We start from the raw sequence: 17,576 nt of genomic DNA, 5'->3' as shown, positions 1-17,576 counted from the left end.
TAGTTTGAAGTCTGGTAGCATGGTGCCTCCAGCTTTGTTCTTTTTGCATAGGATCGTCTTGGCTATACGAGCTCTTTTTTGGTTCCATATGAATTTTAAAATAGTTTTTTCTAATTCTGTGAAGAATGTTAATGGTAATTACTGTAGCTTTGCAGTAAGTTTTAAACTTGGGAAGTGTGATCCTTCAACTTTGTTCTTTTTCGAGACTGTTTTGGATATTCTGGGTCCCTTATAATTTTTTTTTTTTTTTTTTTTGAGACGGAGTCTCACTCTGTCACCCAGACTGTAGTGCAGTGACACGATCTCAGCTTACTGCAACCTCTGCCTCCTGGATTCCAGCGATTCTCCTGCCTCAGCCTACTGAGTAGCTGGGATTACAGGCATATGCCACCACACCTGGCTAATTTTTTATATTTTTAGTAGAGACGGGATTTCATCATGTTGGTCAGGCTGGTCTCGAACTCCTGACCTCGTGATTCGCCCGCCTCAGCCTCCCAGAGTGCTGGGATTACAGGTGTAAGCCATCATGCCTGGCCCCTTATAATTTTATATGAATTTTAGAATCAACTGTCAACCGCTGCAAAAGAAAGGAGCCGACGTATGATAGGCATTGTGTTGAATCTATAAAGCAATTTTACAAAAGGAAACTTTTCCAGTTCATTGACCCCAGTAATACACATCCCTTACCTTTGTGCACCCTCAAACCCAACAGAAGCTACTTGGGCATTAGTTGCCTCTTGACAGAAAGGTATTCTACCTTTTCCACTCTGCTTAATAATCTTATATTTATAAAGCAGTTTATAAATATGAAGTATGGTGTTAGAAGCCAATTCTTGGCTTACTCATTGGGTACCTAGTCATCTCATAAGAAAATCAATTTAACATACTCCACATGATGTATGTAAAAAGTATAATAATCATTGAGTTTAAGTTTGGGTATGAGTTTTGCATATGTTACTACCTACAAAGATGACTGTTACTAAAATGACCTTTCAGCCGGGCACGGTGGCTCACGCCTGTAATCCCAGCTCTCAGGGAGGCAAAGGCAGGAGGATAGCTTGAGCCCAAGAGTTCGAGACCTGCCTGGGTAATATAGCGAGACTCCGTTCTCCACAAAAAGGAAAAAAAAAAAAAAAAAAAGACAAAATGACCTTTTAAGAAACCTGGAAAGATTAGGCCAACCATCTGCCTGTCAAATGCACAGCCCAAGATTGTCAGGTACTATTGGCTATCAAACACCACTAACACAAGAATTTTTGCCAAACAGTCTATTTAATTTATCACTATATGCTAAGCTATATATCACTTGGATCGTTTCTTTCCATTTTGATTTAGGATTACATTTTAATTAAGAATACATTTCTACCTTTAGAGGGCACTCATAACATACAGCACCTAGACATCCAAAATAAGCAGCTCTACCAGGAATAGAACATGAAAGATCTGTGGATAAGCTACTGATCCACAAAGCAGATAATCCTTTTGCTTTCATTAGTGTAACTTTCCGAGGAGGCTCCCCACAGACTCAGAGCCAGCCCAGCATTAACCAAACAAAGAGAAACAGAGTAGATCCTGTGCTAATATTGGGAAAACCAAGCAACAAGACTCATTTGGGGCCTTTATTGTGAAAACATGCCCCAGCTTTCCCAAGATAACCAAGAGTGCCTCCAGAAACATTTCTTCAGGCCATCTATATGGACACAGTTTCTGCCCCTGTTTAGGGCTCAGAGATATAATGCAGACATTCACCAAATCACAGAAAATGAAGGAGACCCCAGGGCCGTTCCTGATATCAAGGTAAGGTGATCTCCACAATCCATGATCCTTTCCTGTCAAGGGAAAGTGTTTACCAGAAAGAATATAAAACTATATGCAAGCTTTAGTGTCATTGCTCTCTTATCTTAATGTTTTTCCAAAAATGTTTTCAAACCAACCCCAAGGGAAATCTAGAACCTAGATGATAATTACCTGATCTATCTAGTTTTCTCCAATCTAAACAGATTCCCCTTACCAAAACAAATTGTTGTTTATTGCTTTTTTGTTTGTTTGTTTGTTCATTTCAGGTGATAACATTCAACAAATCTAGACAGACTTTGTGGCTTTAAGTGTTAGCCCTTGGATGTCTTTCTCTGATATAAATATGATATCCCATATAATAATGAAAGAAAAATTGTAGACTGCTTTCTACAAAAAAAAATTCCTAGGGAAAACAATTAATAAACTAAGAACATAAGAACATTAAGGAGCTAAGGGATGTTTTTTCCAAATTAAAAGTTTCCTAAGGTGAATTTCTTAAGCTTGAGTTTCTATCAGTAGGTAATAACATTATTTCTCCAAAGAGTGACAATTTACCTGCTGGATGTTGTGTGTATCTTTGAAGAAAATACAGTTTGAGTCTGTAAATCCTCTTAGCTATTAACATTTCGTAAAAGGTTACTTGGTATAGAATATGGACATGTGTTAATGTCTAACAAGCAAGAGCACACTCAAAATTAAGTGTTGCAAAACTATAAAACTGTTCAAATACCTTAACACCAGAAAATTCACCTGTTCTTTTGCCATGGCTCATATCCTGATAATAATCATTATTTATTTGCAAACTCTTTATATAATTCTCTACGTCTGCCCTTTCTCCTAATGTTATTTTAACCATTTGGCACAAGTGGAGGGGAAAATAATAAAAATAAAAAGGGTCAACATAAAGGTTTTTTTTGTAAATATATACGGGCCTGTTCTTTTGAGCTTTCAGACATATGTGCACAAATAACACATGAATTCCCACACCCCCTATTATCATCTAAGCACTAAGAGTTTAGCAAGCTGCAATGAAATGGGATGTAGTGGCCAAGAGTCCTGAATTAATGGACATCTTAATGTAGGCAACACATGCAAAAGATATTTCTGAAAGACAGAATGTGGAGGCTACTTTGAGGAAACAGACATCAAAAACAACAAATATACCCATTATATGGTGCATATGTATGCTGTTGTATATGTATGTATGTATATGCACGCACACATACATATATATAATTTCAAAGTTCTAACTGTCTTGATAAGGTATGCTCTAAGTGGAATCAAAGACAAATAAAATGCAAAAATATTTAAAAATCACTGTTACACCTTCCCATGGCATCCTGGAATCAACCACACACGCTGGTGCTGGGCAGCCTAACTTCTATCCTAACCTCACTAATCTGTTAACGGGTTCCAGTCTGTACAGCAACAGGTGAGGGTAGAAGGAAGCAATCCGGTTGGGATGCTACTGGCTCCTTCATTCAGTTTTTGCCTTTTGAAAAAAAATCTTTTTATATTGCATCTGAATACAGAAAGAGGAGACGTGCCTCTTTTAGCAAATGTAAGGATGGAAACACCGAACTCATTTTGAGTCTGCTGTTATCATTGAATCCTTACTAACTGCAAAACCTTGGGCTAGGAGCCATAGGGAATAAAGAGAAAGAGCAAGATAAGCTCCCTCCTTTCTAGAGACTTACTGTATATTGAGAAAGACAAACATATAGCATATTATCAGCATGACTCATGTCAATAATATAAGGTACCTACGTAATTATTGTACATTTTTTCAATCAGTAAGATATTAGGGGAGGAATATGATCACTCTGGGGTAAGACAATTGAAGAAGCCCAGTGTTAGAGTGAAAGCAGTGAAATCTAAGGTAGACGTGAAATAATGTCTAAGAACATACATATAGAGGCAGAAAGAGGGAACGTGGACTAAAATGTATCTAGACATCAAGGGGTCAGTCAGAAATTCTCCAAAAATCCTCAACCTAAGCTTTACAGTTCCTGCAAAAATTACCCCCAAATAGATCATGGGCTTAAATGTACAACTACATGTAAAACTATAGAACTTTTAGGAAAAAAATGGGAGAAAATCTTTATGAGCTAGGGCTAGGTGAAGAGTACACAGACACCAAAAAATCATGATCCATGCAAGAAAAATAATCAATAAATAAGACTTCATTAGAATCTAAAAAACTTTTGCCCTGTCAAAGACTCTATTGAGAGGATAAAAGACAGCATACAGACAGCAGGAAAATACTTTCACCCCCACGTCTGCCAAACACCTTGAACCGAGAATAAAGAATTCTCAAAACTCAAGAGTAAAAGACAACAGTCCAACAAGAATATGGGCAAAAGACATGAACAGGCATTTTACTGAAGAGAATATGCAGATGGCAAATAAATATATGAAAAGACAGTCAACATTGTTAGCCATTAGGGAGATGCAAATTAAAGTCACAGTGAAATATCACTACACACCCAGCAGAATGGGTAAAATGGAGAAAAAATAGTGACTATAAAAATGGCTAGAATGGCTAAAATGACTAAAATTATGACAACACCAACTGCTGGAAAGGATACAGAGAAACTGAATCATTCATGCATTGCTGATAGGAATGTAAAATAGTACAAGCAATCTGGAAAATAATTTGGCAGTTTCTCATCAAATTGAAGATACAGCTACCATATGGTCTAGCAATTTCACTATTAGGCATTTATCCCAGAGAAATGAAAACCTACATTTACACCAACCCTGTATGCCAATGTCCACAGCTGCTTTATTTGTAATAGTCAAAAAACAGAAACAACCCAAAAGCCCTTCAAGGGATGAATGATTAAACAAACAGTGGTACATCCATACCGTGGAATCCCATGGAGCCACTAAAAGGAATGAACTACTGATACACAACACACTTGGGTAGACTTCAGGGACTGATGCTGAGCGGGGGAGAAAAAGCCAATTCCAAAAAGTCACACACTACCTATATGTGTATGATTCTATATAAGCCACTCTTTTTTTTTCTTTGAGATGGAATCTTGCTCTGTCGCCCAGGCTGTAGTGCAGTGGGGTGATCTTGGCTCACTATAACCTCGGCTCACTATAACCTCTGCCTCCTGGGTTCAAGCGATTCTCTCACCTCTGCCTCCAGAGCAGCTAGGACTACAGGCATGCGCCGCCACACCCAGCTAATTTTTGTATTTTTAGTAGAGACAGGGTTTCACCATGTTGGCCAGGCTGGTCTTGAACTCCTGACCTCAAGTGATCTGCCCACCTCAGCCTTCCAAAGTGCTGGGGCTACAGATGTGAGTCACTGTGCCCAGCCTATATAAGCCACTCTTGAAATAAAGTGATAGACATAGAGAACAGATTCGTGGTTGCCAAAGATTAGGGATTAGGTAGGGTGGTGGGTATAGCTACAAAGGGGTCACACTTTAAAGGGAGCCTGGTGGTGATGAACCAGTTCTGTGTCTTGACTGCAGCGGCAGTTATGCACATTACACATGTAATGTGCTAAAGTTGCATGAAACTATACACGTGCACACACAGAAATGAGTGAAATCTGAGTAAGCTCTGTGAATGGTACCCTTTTCATTTCCTAGTTTTGATGTTCTTTAGTTAATGCAGTCTCCATTGAGGGAAAGTGGGTGATCAGTACACGGGACCACTCTGTACATTCTGTGTACGTGATTTCCTATGACTATAGCATTATTTCAAAATAAGCAATCTTAAAAAGCAAACCTAAAGGCAGGTTAAACTGACAATATGACATACAAATCGCCTACATTTATTGTGGTTATTCCAGTTGTTCTTTCCATTTGGCTCCTTGGGTTAATAGCATTGATGTGGTCTGACCTGTTTTAGAGATGAGAAAACAAGTTTGATTGGTTGCATATGTGAAGTCAGCTGAGAGGTGATTTGAACTTGGATTTTCTGACGCTGATTTCAATAAGTATTTGATAGCTTCTGACAGGGATTTAAAAAGTGGACTGTAGTTTCCTTGGCTTGAAGCCAGTCTTCTTAATAGTACTTTCTGTATGGTTTCTGCCCAAAATACTCCAACACAGACCACTAATTTACTACAAAATCCCATACACCTGCATATACACTCACACACTTGTCTTCATCGGATTATTTTTTATTTATTTTATTTTTATTTTTATTTATTTATTTTTTTTTGAGACTCAGTCTTGCTCCATCACCCAGGCTGGAGTGCAGTGACGCGATCTCAGCTGATTGCTACCTCCGCTTCCCAGGTACAAGTGATTCTCCTGCCTCAGCCTCCCAACTAGCTGGGAGTAAAGATGCCCACCATCACCCCCAGCTACTTTTTTTTTGTATTTTTAGTACAGACAGGGTTTCACCATGTTGACTGGGCTGGTCACAAACTCCTGACCTCATGTGATCCATCTGCCTTGGCCTCCCAAAGTGCTGAGATTACAGGCGTGAGCCACCGTGCCCAGCTGATCAGATTTTTTTTTTCTTCCATCAGGATTTTTGTTTCCTTTCAGGGCAGGAATGCAAGCGGGAGGGCGGGTGAACTCTAGGCCAGCAGTTTTTCTAGACAATCAACCTGAGGAAGAGAAAGCGTTACAGCTGCTCTAGTGAGAAGTCAACTCTGTCAATATATTTGTTTATGTGTGTGCATTCTTTCTCAAAAATAAACATGGTCAGAGCTTAGACAAGAGAGCTGTTTCCACAAGGTTATTTTTCAGCCCATTCCAAAGTCAATGCCCTTCTGAAAGTGTGGGCTTCTAAGTGCTCTGCTGTTCCAGACTTGTGATCCCTTGAGCAGCTGATCAAAGCACTTATTTTAAGACCTTATACACAGAAAGGAGAAAATAAATCTCAAGGCACCAAAGGGCAGCTACAAAGACAATGGAGCCTTGTGTGATGAAAATGATAGAGGAAAGAAGGAAAGAAAAACAGCTTAGTAAGAGAGCAATTATGCCTGTTGGCCAAATACCTTACCATTAGTGTATTCAGAAGACAGAATTATTCTGTCCTGCCTCCTTTTGTGAAAGAGTAAGTTCACTGAGAAGAATAAAGTTGTTTATTTTCTTGAAGGCTCTCCGAAAATAATTCCATAGTAATTAGTTTAACACTTGAGATGTTCACAAACCTATTGAGGAAAAGTCTCATTTGGAAGTCAGCCATGCTTCTGTCTGTTGTGGCTAGCATGCATACGTTCAGTGGCCCTCTGGCATCTGCTGCAGGGTCTTCCCAAGTGAGGCCCAGGGGATATGGCTCCACAGGCCTGGGGCTCAGGGCCTTGGGTTCTCAGTGAGCAGTACTTACATGATCTTCCTTTGATAGAGACCATAAGGAAGACCTTGGGTATGATCTTTGGGAAAGTGAAAAAATGTCTTCAATTATTCAACCTCTAAGTTCACAGAACCCAGGACAATCCATGTGACATTAAGAACAAAACAAAGAGGGGTGGGGAGAAAGGGAAGATGTTGGTCAAAGGCCGCAAAGTATCAGCGAGATTAGAGAAATAAATTTGAGTGATCTATTCTACAGTATGTTGACCGTAGTTAATACAGCTTGAGCATCCCTAACCTGAAGGTCCAAAATGCAAAATGCTCCAAAATCTGAAACTTAAGTGCAGATATGACATTCAAAAGGAATGCTCATTGGAGCATTTCAGATTTGGATTTTTAGATTCGGGATGCTGAACCAGTAAATATAATGCAAATATTCCAAAAGCTGAAAAACATCTGAAATCCAAAACACCTCTGGTCCCAAACATTTTGTGTAAGGAATACTCAGCTTGTAATCGTGTATATTTCATATTTCAAAGTTGCGAAAAAGTAAATTTTTAACTGTCTCATTACAAAAAAAATAGATGAGGTGATGGTTATGTTAGCTTTATTTAAGGTTTCTACCATGTATACAAATATTAAAACATCACATCGTACCATAAATACATGTAATTATTATGTGTGAATTAAAAATAAAAATAAACAAAATAAAAATAAAAGTGTTTCAGCTTGTCATAAAAGGTACTTATCATCCCAGAGACTTTTCTTATATAGGTAACTTGGACAATCCCTTACATTAATTAAGCACCTAAGATACCAGCTAATGCCTTTCAAAGTAATAAATGAAATGGTGATCAATTTAAAAGCAAATGGTGGCCAGATGTGGTGGCTCACACCTGTAGTCCCAACATTTGGGATTACACTGGCAGCCGTCACCATACCATCCACTGGGCTCTAATCTAAACACCTACATACTCCACTTACAATTCTGATTGAGACTCTGAACAGGAAAAATGGAAAACCATTCTATCAATGAAACAGACTAGTATCTCACTGTGGTAAGGCTCTCTGGTAGCAGGAGAGGTCATAAATAGAAAACTCAAGTGACTATAAATAAAAAGCAAAGCAGTCTTTATATCAGAAATGGATGTGTGTATATATATAAAATTAAATATATATACACACACATCCTTTTAAAAACTTATATATACACATACCTGAAAGAAAGCATAATGTGTATTTGTGCTTTTCAGATATACATTGGCTTGAAAAAAGTCAATGTAATATCACAAAGAGCCAGAGGTGGCATTGCTGAATAAAGAGAGGCAGGGAAGAGTGAAAAGGGTGATAACTGATTCACCCTGGAGGTTTTAGAAACAACTGAGACGCCCCCAAGCAAGGAAGGTGGAGAAGGGTCTCCCATGATCAGCTGGGGCAAGCTCAAAAGATTATTTGCAACGGTTAATGTGGCCCCATGTTTTTTAACCTGTAGGCCATGTCCAATGCCTCCTTAACTGTCTGAAAAATATCCAGCAATGGAACCGGGGTTATGTTTAAAAAAAAAAAAAAACTGCTGAGGGTGAGGCAGAGGAAGTGGGAAGTACTGAAAGTGTTTTCAAAAAAGACATGTGATCTTTGATTTGCCTTAAAATAATCCAGGGCGGGAGGGAAGTAGGAGTGTAAGAGATAATACAGAACTGGCAATATGTTGTTAATTATTGAAACTGGGTGATGGATATGAGGGTTCATGAAGATAGTCACTCAGTTTTTTTGTATTTTGAAAATTAACATAATACATTTATTTTTAAGAATCCCAAAGACTAGAGCTTACGATGTGCCTTTAAATTTAAACAACAAACTTTTCATCTTCTATTTATACACCACAGTGGGAGCTGTTGTGTATGCTACCTAGCAAACATTCGGTAATCGTGCACATCATCTTGACCTTTCAGGGGAATTTTTTTAAATGGAAAAAAAATCCCATATGAAAATCAAAGAAGCATACTGCAAAAATCCTGGCTAGCTTTAGTATACTGGTCTGTTTGTCTTTTCATTGATTTTACAACTCTCAGATTTTAAATGGTTTTAATGGTTAGGGAAAAATATATCTAGTATCATTTCCATTGTTCAAAAGGTCTCATAAAATCATGTTGGCTTCCCTGCTGAAATCAAGCCAGTCTTCACAAAGCCACAGAATCACTGCAAATGCTTTAGAAAATTTACATTAAAGTTTTACCCTCTTGCAAGATAAAGATGTGGATAAACTATACTGGGAACCTCAGGGAATGTATTAGTCCTTTTTCATACTGCTGTGAAGAAATACCCAAGACTGGTTAATATATAAAGAAAAAGAGGTTTAATGGACTCACAGTTCCACACGGCTAAGGAGGCCTCACAATCATAGTGGAAGGCAAAGAAGGAACAAAGGCATGTCTTACATGGTGGCAGGCAAGAAAGCATGTGCAGGGGAACTGCCCTTTATAAAACCATCAGATCTCGTGTGACTTATTCACTATCATGAGAACAGCACGGGAAAAACCCACCCCCACTATTCAATTACCTCCCAATGGGTCCCTCCCACAGCACGTGGGGATTAGGGGAGCTACAGTTCAAGATGAGATTTGGGTGGGGACACAACCAAACCATATCAGGGAGTAAAACTGTTTTTCTAGGTTCTCTAGAAACCATTTAATTCCATTCTATGAGAAAAGGTGATCCAAATCAAGCTTGTGTCATTTAAGAGTTTATTTTAGAAACTTCTATAGAATGGTTTCACAGCTCCTGCATTTAAAATGACTGAAAAATGAAATTTTAAGATGAAGCAAATATGTTGAAAGGATAATAGTTTAAACTATATAGTGACAATTGGAATATATTCAAATATTCAAGAAAGAAACCCAAATCACAGGCTATGAAAGTAATTTGATTTGACATCAACTATATAACCAAATATGTTTTCCCATAAGACTACATTTGGCTTATATGATTTTGAATTCTCAACACTAAAAATTGTAAGGATTTATATTCAAGTGATAGATCACTCTAAGAACTTTTTATTCAAAATAAGACTGGAAATGAACTAAAATATGGAAGACATTGTCTCACATCTTTGTAACTGTCTGTTCAAATTTCATGTGACTAGAAGACAAAAGGTAATGGCAAGGAAGCAGGAGGCTAACAGCCCAGGAACCTCAGCCCAGGAATGTGTGGAAGATGCTAGAAAGACAGTTTAACATCAGCAAACCGCCTCTAAGAGATGTGGCTCCATGTTCTCATTCCAAATTCCTAGGAGAGAGGATCCGGCCCAGTATATATGTGGTCTCTGTCTCAAGATCCATCAGCCTTGCTGGGTGCAGTGGGTCACACCTGTAATTGCAGCACTCTGGGAGGCCGAGACAGGCAGATTACTTGAGGTCAGGAGTTTGAGACCAGCCTGGCCAACATGGTGAAACCCCATCTCTACTAAAAAATACAAAAATTAGCCGGGTGTGGTGGCACATGCCTGTAATCCCAGCTATTCAGGAGGCTGAGGCAGGAGAATTGCCTGAACCGAGGAGGCAGAGGCTGCAGTCAGCCAAAATTGCACCACTGCACTCTAGCCTGGGCAACAGCGTGAGACCCTGTCTCAAAAAAAAAAAAAAAAAAAATCCATCAGTCCTAGCTGTTCTGTAGGTTGTAAGACAATCTTAAGGCGTCGTCCAGCACATATTTTGGTTGATTGCAACTTTAAACCAGCTTATGGGGTTCCCAAATCAAGGATGGCACCTGAAGTAGACAGCCCTGATTTAGATATTTGAGGCCTGGCATATTTATATCTATCACCCACAAGCCTTGTAATCATGCCTCAGAGATAATTCTACACATCTTCTCTGTTTATCTCCTATTCCCACCACCAGACATTCTGAAAAGTATCTGTGGATGAGCCCCACAAAACTAAAGTCTAGAGTCAGCAGACCCTCAGCCCCTAGGGGACACAGGCCATGAAGTTCTTGTGCGACCCTCTGTCCTCTCTTGAGTCAAGCCAGTTGACCCAGTGTGGGTCATCAGATAACCACCCACACTGATACATGAGTATTTTTACCTGTAAGTTATCAATAAAATATGTAGACTGTGTGAAGTTGCATAAAAATAGTAGAACAAAATATGACCAAATGAAATGAATAAAACATTACCTGAAAGAAATGATCAAAGCAGTTGATATCACCAGTGTCACACTGCGTTTCTGAATTCTATCATAAATCTGCTCTCTCTGCTTCTGCAAGTTGTATTTAAGGCTTTCATCTGTGACCATTTGCCCAAATATGTTCTGAAGGACATATTTTTGAAGTTTTCATTTGAAGAGAAAGTATTATTACCACCAACATCATCCCAAGAGGACATGCAGTTAATTTTACAGAGAGTTTTGTTGAAGAATGAGTTTGCTGGATTAAAAAGCAAGCTTATGATCAGCAAATAAAATCCAGGTACTATTGCTTCCTTTTTTCTGTTTTTGCCTTGTCTTAAAAATACCTGCACCTGATTATTTTTAACAACTTATTAGCATCATTAAGATCTGTAAGCTTCCCCTTTCCCAGAGCTGCAGTTTTGGAGAAGCCACACATCTCCCATCATTTGTTGGCCCATGGGGAGTCCAAGCTTTGGGGAGGCCAACCATTGCCCCACATTGCCCCGCATGGATTCTTTGCTACCCTGAAGATAAACAGAGTGAAGGTGAGGAGGATGTGAGGAACAGGAGGCAAAAGAGGGTCCCGCAGGCCCCTGGTCGTTAGCCTGGACCAAACTAGAAGTTAAGAGAAGTTCGCCTCCCCTCTCTCTCACCCACCCCTCACCTTAGACTCTTCCGCAACATCCACAGACATACCCTAACATACCCTAGGAACCTCATTCTCTCATTCCAGCCTAGGTTCTCCCTTTAATCAAAGAAATCAAAGTTCAAATTCATATGCACTTAGATGTAAATGAATTCATATATCACTCCTGCTCATGAAATCTACAGGGAACATTCATATTAGATCCACAAGAATGAACCTGAGTAGTGTAATTTGGACCATATAAAATCTGAGCAGGTGGGAAACTTGGGGTACAGGGCTACGTCCAGCCCCTCCTCAGAAGCCACACTCCAGTGTGATGCAAATCCCGCTGGCTTCTACTTCTGATCACAGAGAAGGTGCAGCGTTCCTTGGTTCCATCTTCACTTCAACACCTCCTCCTTTATAAAAAATTAGCTGGAGGGCGAGGCATGGTGGCTCATCCCTGTAATGCCAGCAGTTTAGAAGGCCAGTAGTTTGGGGCCAGCCTGGACAACAAAGGAGATCCTGTCTCCACAAGAAAATTGAAAAATTAGCTGGGTGAGTGGCACATGCCCCTAAGTCCCGGCTACTCAGGAGGCTGAGGCATGAGGATTGCCGAGCCCAGGAGTTAGAGACTGCAGTGAGCTATGATCATGCCACTTACACTCCAGCCTGAGTGACAGAGTGAGACCCTATCTCTACAAAGAAAAGAAAATCTCCTCCTTTTCTAAGCAGTTTTGGCCAAAAGCCAGGTTATAATTCTGCTTGGTTTATCTGTTGGAAATGGGCTGGGTTTTTAGATACATTAAATCACAAGGGGAGGGGGAAATGAATGCCTTTGGGTTTTAGGAAATCAGGAACCAGAGAGCTCATGACATTTTCTTTTCTTTTCTTTTCTTTTTTTTTTTTTTTTTTTTTTTTCCTGAGATGGAGTTTCGCTCTTGTAGCTCAGGCTGGAGTACAATGGCGCGATCTCGGCTTACTGCAAACTCTGCCTCCCGGTTCAAGCGATTCTCCTGCCTCAGTCTCCCGAGTAGCTGGAACTACAGGCATGTGCCACCATGCCTGGCTAATTTTGTATTTTTAGTAGAGACGGGGTTTCTCCATGTTGGTCAGGCTGGTCTCAAACTCCCAACCTCAGGTGATCCGCCCGCCTCAGCCTCCCAAAGTGTTGAGATTACAGGTGTGAGGCACCATGTCTGGCCATGACATTTTCAAATTCCTTCTCCCTGAGTCAAGATTCAGAGCTCATTGCTCGCTTCTTGGAATACAGCCCTCCACCTCACTCCCAGATGCAATAAGCATTCTCAGGGGCCCAAGAGCAAATGGGCTCTTCTTTGCGAATGCTTTTTAAAGGCAGGGAGTAGAACAATGGTGAATGGTGACATCTGGTGGAAATCCAAGCATTGCAGCACTTCGAACCAGCATGACTTGAGGCTCAGTTGTAACTAACTGAAGTCTGAGTACTTGAAGATGTCCTTTTTTACCAAGTGAAAAGCTCAGTGATATCACCGTTTTGGCTGGCACAGGTACAAACTGCCACCACGCAGGATGATGACATAAAGGGAAATGTCTTTGAAATGCCAAGAATTTGTTTTTGAATTCAGGTCTAAGTTGGATTTCATTCTCTGAGTCTTCATTTTATCTTTTTTTTTTTTTTTTTTTTTTTTTGAGGCAGAGTCTCACTTTGTCACCCAAGCTGGAGTACAATGGCACCATCTCGGCTCACTGCAACCTCTGCTTCCCGGGTTCAAGCGATTCTCCTGCCTCAGCCTCCCAAGTACCTGGGACTACAGGCGCCTGCCACCACACCCGGCTATATTTTTTTTTTTTTGTATTTTTAGTAGAGACGAGGTTTCACCATGTTAGCCAGGATGGTCTCAATCTCCTGACCTCATGATCTGCCGTCCTCGGCCTCCCAAAGTGCTGGGATTACAGGCATGATGTTTTATCTTGTATAAAATCAAGACAATAATAATTCTCACAGACAATTTGAATGGGTTGCTTTGAAAAAAATCAAATGAGACAAGACATGTAACAATGCTGGTAAACTATAAAGACATAGGCTTTTTAAAAAAACTCAGATACGGCTGAGCATGGTGACTCACGCCTGTAATCCCAGCAACACTTTAGGAGACCAAGGCAGGTGGATCACTTGAGGTCGGTCAGGAGTTCAAGACCAGCCTGGATAACATGGTGAAACCCCATCTCTACAAAAATCCAAAAAAAATTAGATGGGCATGATGGCAGGTGCCTGTAATCCCAGCTACTCAGGAGGCTGAGGCAGGAGAATCGCTTGAACCCAGGAGTCCGAGGTTGCAATGAGCTGAGATTGCACCATTGCACTCCAGCCTGGCAATAGAGCAAGACTTCATTTCAAAAAAAAAACTAAGATACTTTGAGGTATTTTTATTTAAAGCCTGCATCAGTGGGTCCAGCTTTCCATTAGCCCTGTGCTGCCTCCTGGGAACCCCTTGGAACCCTATGGGCTGGGTTTGTAGCCAGTTTCTCCCACAACAGTTGTTAATCTAGTTATCTCCATCTGCAGATGGACCTTGCACCTACTGGGCACAAAGTAAGAGCCCAGTTAATATTGACTGGTCGGTTGATCAGTAGATATAGAAATGCATTATTTCTCTAATTTTTTTCCACTGTGTGGATGAAACAAGATTTCATCTGATTAAGGTCAGGGAGCATATGGTATTTCTTGATGCCTTCAAACTGAAATTGTTAAAATCTTTCTTCAGACAAATGTTTCATATGCCCCAAAAGAAATTAATGACAGTTAAGAATCCTGAATGGCCCCCAAAATGTTTCATTTCAAGGCAGTGCCAAACTCCAACTTCCCCAAGGAAAACATCCCTTTTAAAATGCCAAGCAAAACAGTCTAATTCAGTCGCGTCCAACTCAAAGAAATCAATGCCCGCTAACAAGTTCTCCCAGCAGCCGGGCCAGAGGAGGGAGAAAGCCTTAGAACGACAGGGCCCCACATGGCCTGAACGAGGCTCGCACAAAGCCCGGTTTATTAGGAACCACTGGAAAAGCTGTAAAGCCCAGGCAGCCTTCCTGAGCCTGTCACAAATTGTCCACTTTGGAGAGAACAATGTCTTCCCTGTTCTTGCCATCTTGTTTGTTGATTTTCAGGCTCCATCAGTGTGAAATTGAGAGATCCGGCCCAGGTCCGTGGGGACAAATGGGGTGGCCCTCTTGTGTCAGGCCTTCTCTGAACATCCATTTTAACAAACCTCATACCTTCAGGGTCTACTCATGCAATTGCTACAGTCTCTACCCCCGTTTCTCACCTCTGTATCGATGAAGAGATGAGATGCATTGTTTGCAAATGTAAAACCACATCTATCAAAAAATGTTTATTATAAAGGTGTTAGACATAACAGCATAATAAAATCTTATGTGCCCATTACCCAGCTTCAACAATTATCAACTCCAGATCATGTCATTTCGAAGTTCATTCATTTAGCAGATATTCATTCAGTACATGTTATATCTCAGTACTGCTTAGGTTTTTTTGTGAGGGTTTTTTGTTTTGTTTGTTTGTTTTTAAGACAGAGTTTGCCCTGTCACCCAGGCTGACATAGTGGCGTGATGTCGGCTCACCGTGACCTCTGCCTCCTGGGCTGGAGCTATTTTCTTGCCTCAGCCTCCCGAGTAGCTGAGATTACAGGTGTGTACCACCGTGCCCAGCTAATTTTATCCATTTTTAGTGGAGACGGGGCTTCACTATTTTGGCCAGGCTGGTCTTGAACTCCTGGCCTCAAGTGATCTACCCGCCTCAACATTCCAAAATACTGGATTACAGACATGAGCCATTGTACCTGGTTGACTGCACAGGGTTTTGAGACAGAGGTCTGAATATTGCAAAGTCTTGAGGCTCACAGAATTCAGAGCTTGATGGGAAAACAGACTATCACAATACAGAGCACACAGGCAACCCCAACGTGAGAGAGCTTCCTGAGGGAAATGGCATCTAAGCTAAGACTTGAAGGATAAATAGGAGAGGAGATTGCCCTGGGAGAGAAGAAGAGGAAACTGGAGAGGGGAGTGATTCAGGCAGAAGAAGCAGTTGACACAAAGTCCCAGGAGTGAGAATGAACAAGGAAATTTTAGGAACGGAAGGAACATGAATGTGAATGGTGCTTTGAGTACCAATGAATAGGTGACAGAAAGATGGGTAGACAGAGTACACATCAACAAATCGCAGAACGTCTTCTATGCCATGTAAAGTCACTTGAACTTCATCCTGCAGAGAAATGAGGAGCCCCTGTGAGGCTAAAAGGAAGGAAAGAACAGGACACACTTACTTTTTTTTTTGAGTCTTCCTCTGTCACCCAGGCTAGAGTGCAGTGGCGCAATCTCAGCTCACTGCAACCTCTGCCTCTCAGGTTCAAGAGGTTCTCCTGCCTCAGCCTCCCGAGTAGCTAGGATTACAGGCACCCGCCTGTAATCCTACATGCCCGGCTAATTTTTGTATTTTTAGTAGAGGCGGGAGTTTCACCATGTTGGCCAGACTGTTCTTGAACTTCTGACCTTAGGTGATCTGCCTGCCTTGGCCTCCCAAAGTTCTGGGATTACAGGCTTGAGCCACCGAGCCCAGCCTCACATTTATGTTTTAGAAAGATCCCTTATCTGTAAGGTGGGGAATGGAGTGGGGTGGACACAGGTGCCGTGTAGGTGCAAAGGCTGGAGCTGTTTAGGAGGCCACTGCAATTTAATTAAGAGAGCTGGGAAATAACCGAGGAGATGTTGAGAAGTACGTGCTTGGGGAGGCAGGTTGGCTCTGGAGCTCTCGCTGGGGATTATGCTCTGCTTCCTCTGTAAGGTGGAAGGTTTGGGGTTTGGATGTGTGAGTGTCCTAAGAGAGGGCATTGGAGACTGATTATGTATCAGAGAATGGGCCACATGCTGAGCCCAGACGTAGGCTCAGCAAGAAGCCCTAGAGCCCATCTTCACTAAGCGCCATGGCACAAACAAGGAAACTGAGGCCCAGGTGAGTACAGAGATGGATCCAAAGTCACAAGGGAAACTTGTGGTCAGGTCTTCCTCTCCTGACCCTTCCTCCACTGCTCTGTGCTTTAGCCAGCTGTCTCCCTTTATTTCACCAGTACCTCAGGAGAGTAGCAGAGCCTGGGAAAATGTGACAATTCAAATGGTGGCGGTGTGAAATTTATCTCTTATGCCACTCAAAAAAGAGAAGTTGTTTTCTTTAAAAAAAAAAATTTTTCTGAGCAACAGCATCCCCTACATTTCATATGCTACATTTTTCATGCCTGCATTTGCTTCCACCAGCTCTTGGGATTTGGATGAGAAGGTTTTTCATTTCTCATGGTTACTAACATCCATCTTCAAAAAACCTTAGGATGAAATACTACAGTATGAACCTTGTTGACTTGTTTTACAGACTAACAATATTCTGGACTCCACAGATTTAATTTACCAAAAGTGTCTGGCATTACCTGAGGCAGATCCTGCTAATGTCTTCACTTTGGTGTGTATTCTTTACTATGTAAAATGTCAGGGGGTCTGTCATTTCTAATGCCCTGTTGGCATCTAAAATACTGTTTCCAAATTTTTGGTAAATCCAACCATTATGGAAGTAGCATTCTTCTTTCTTTTTTTCTTTTCCCCAAGACAGGGTCTCAGATCACCAGTGCAGTGGTGTGATCCCAGCTCACTGCAGCCTAAACTTCCTGGGCTCAGGTGA

At 41.0% G+C, this 17,576-nt stretch overlaps 1 protein-coding gene across 4 annotated transcripts in view; it reads left to right on the top strand.

The window, feature by feature from the left end:
- Positions 1-1,540: 1,540 nt before the first annotated feature.
- RGS20 (regulator of G-protein signaling 20) overlaps positions 1,541-17,576 on the top strand; it is a 118,263-nt gene continuing 102,227 nt past the window's right edge. For 2 of the 4 annotated variants that reach the window (XM_011998103.1, XM_011998102.1), the window contains exon 1: positions 1,541-1,797. In XM_011998103.1, the coding sequence (XP_011853493.1) occupies positions 1,633-1,797 (165 nt within the window). In that variant the 5' untranslated portion in view covers positions 1,541-1,632. The remainder of the gene's footprint in view (positions 1,798-17,576) is intronic. The other 2 variants (XM_011998106.1, XM_011998105.1) reach the window with 1 other exon arrangement.

Source organism: Mandrillus leucophaeus, unplaced genomic scaffold, assembly GCF_000951045.1.
Source record: "Mandrillus leucophaeus isolate KB7577 unplaced genomic scaffold, Mleu.le_1.0 Scaffold556, whole genome shotgun sequence".
Lineage (NCBI taxonomy): Eukaryota > Metazoa > Chordata > Mammalia > Primates > Cercopithecidae > Mandrillus > Mandrillus leucophaeus.
Note: the sequence above shows the minus strand (reverse complement) of the source record. Positions and strands in the feature narration are given on the sequence as shown.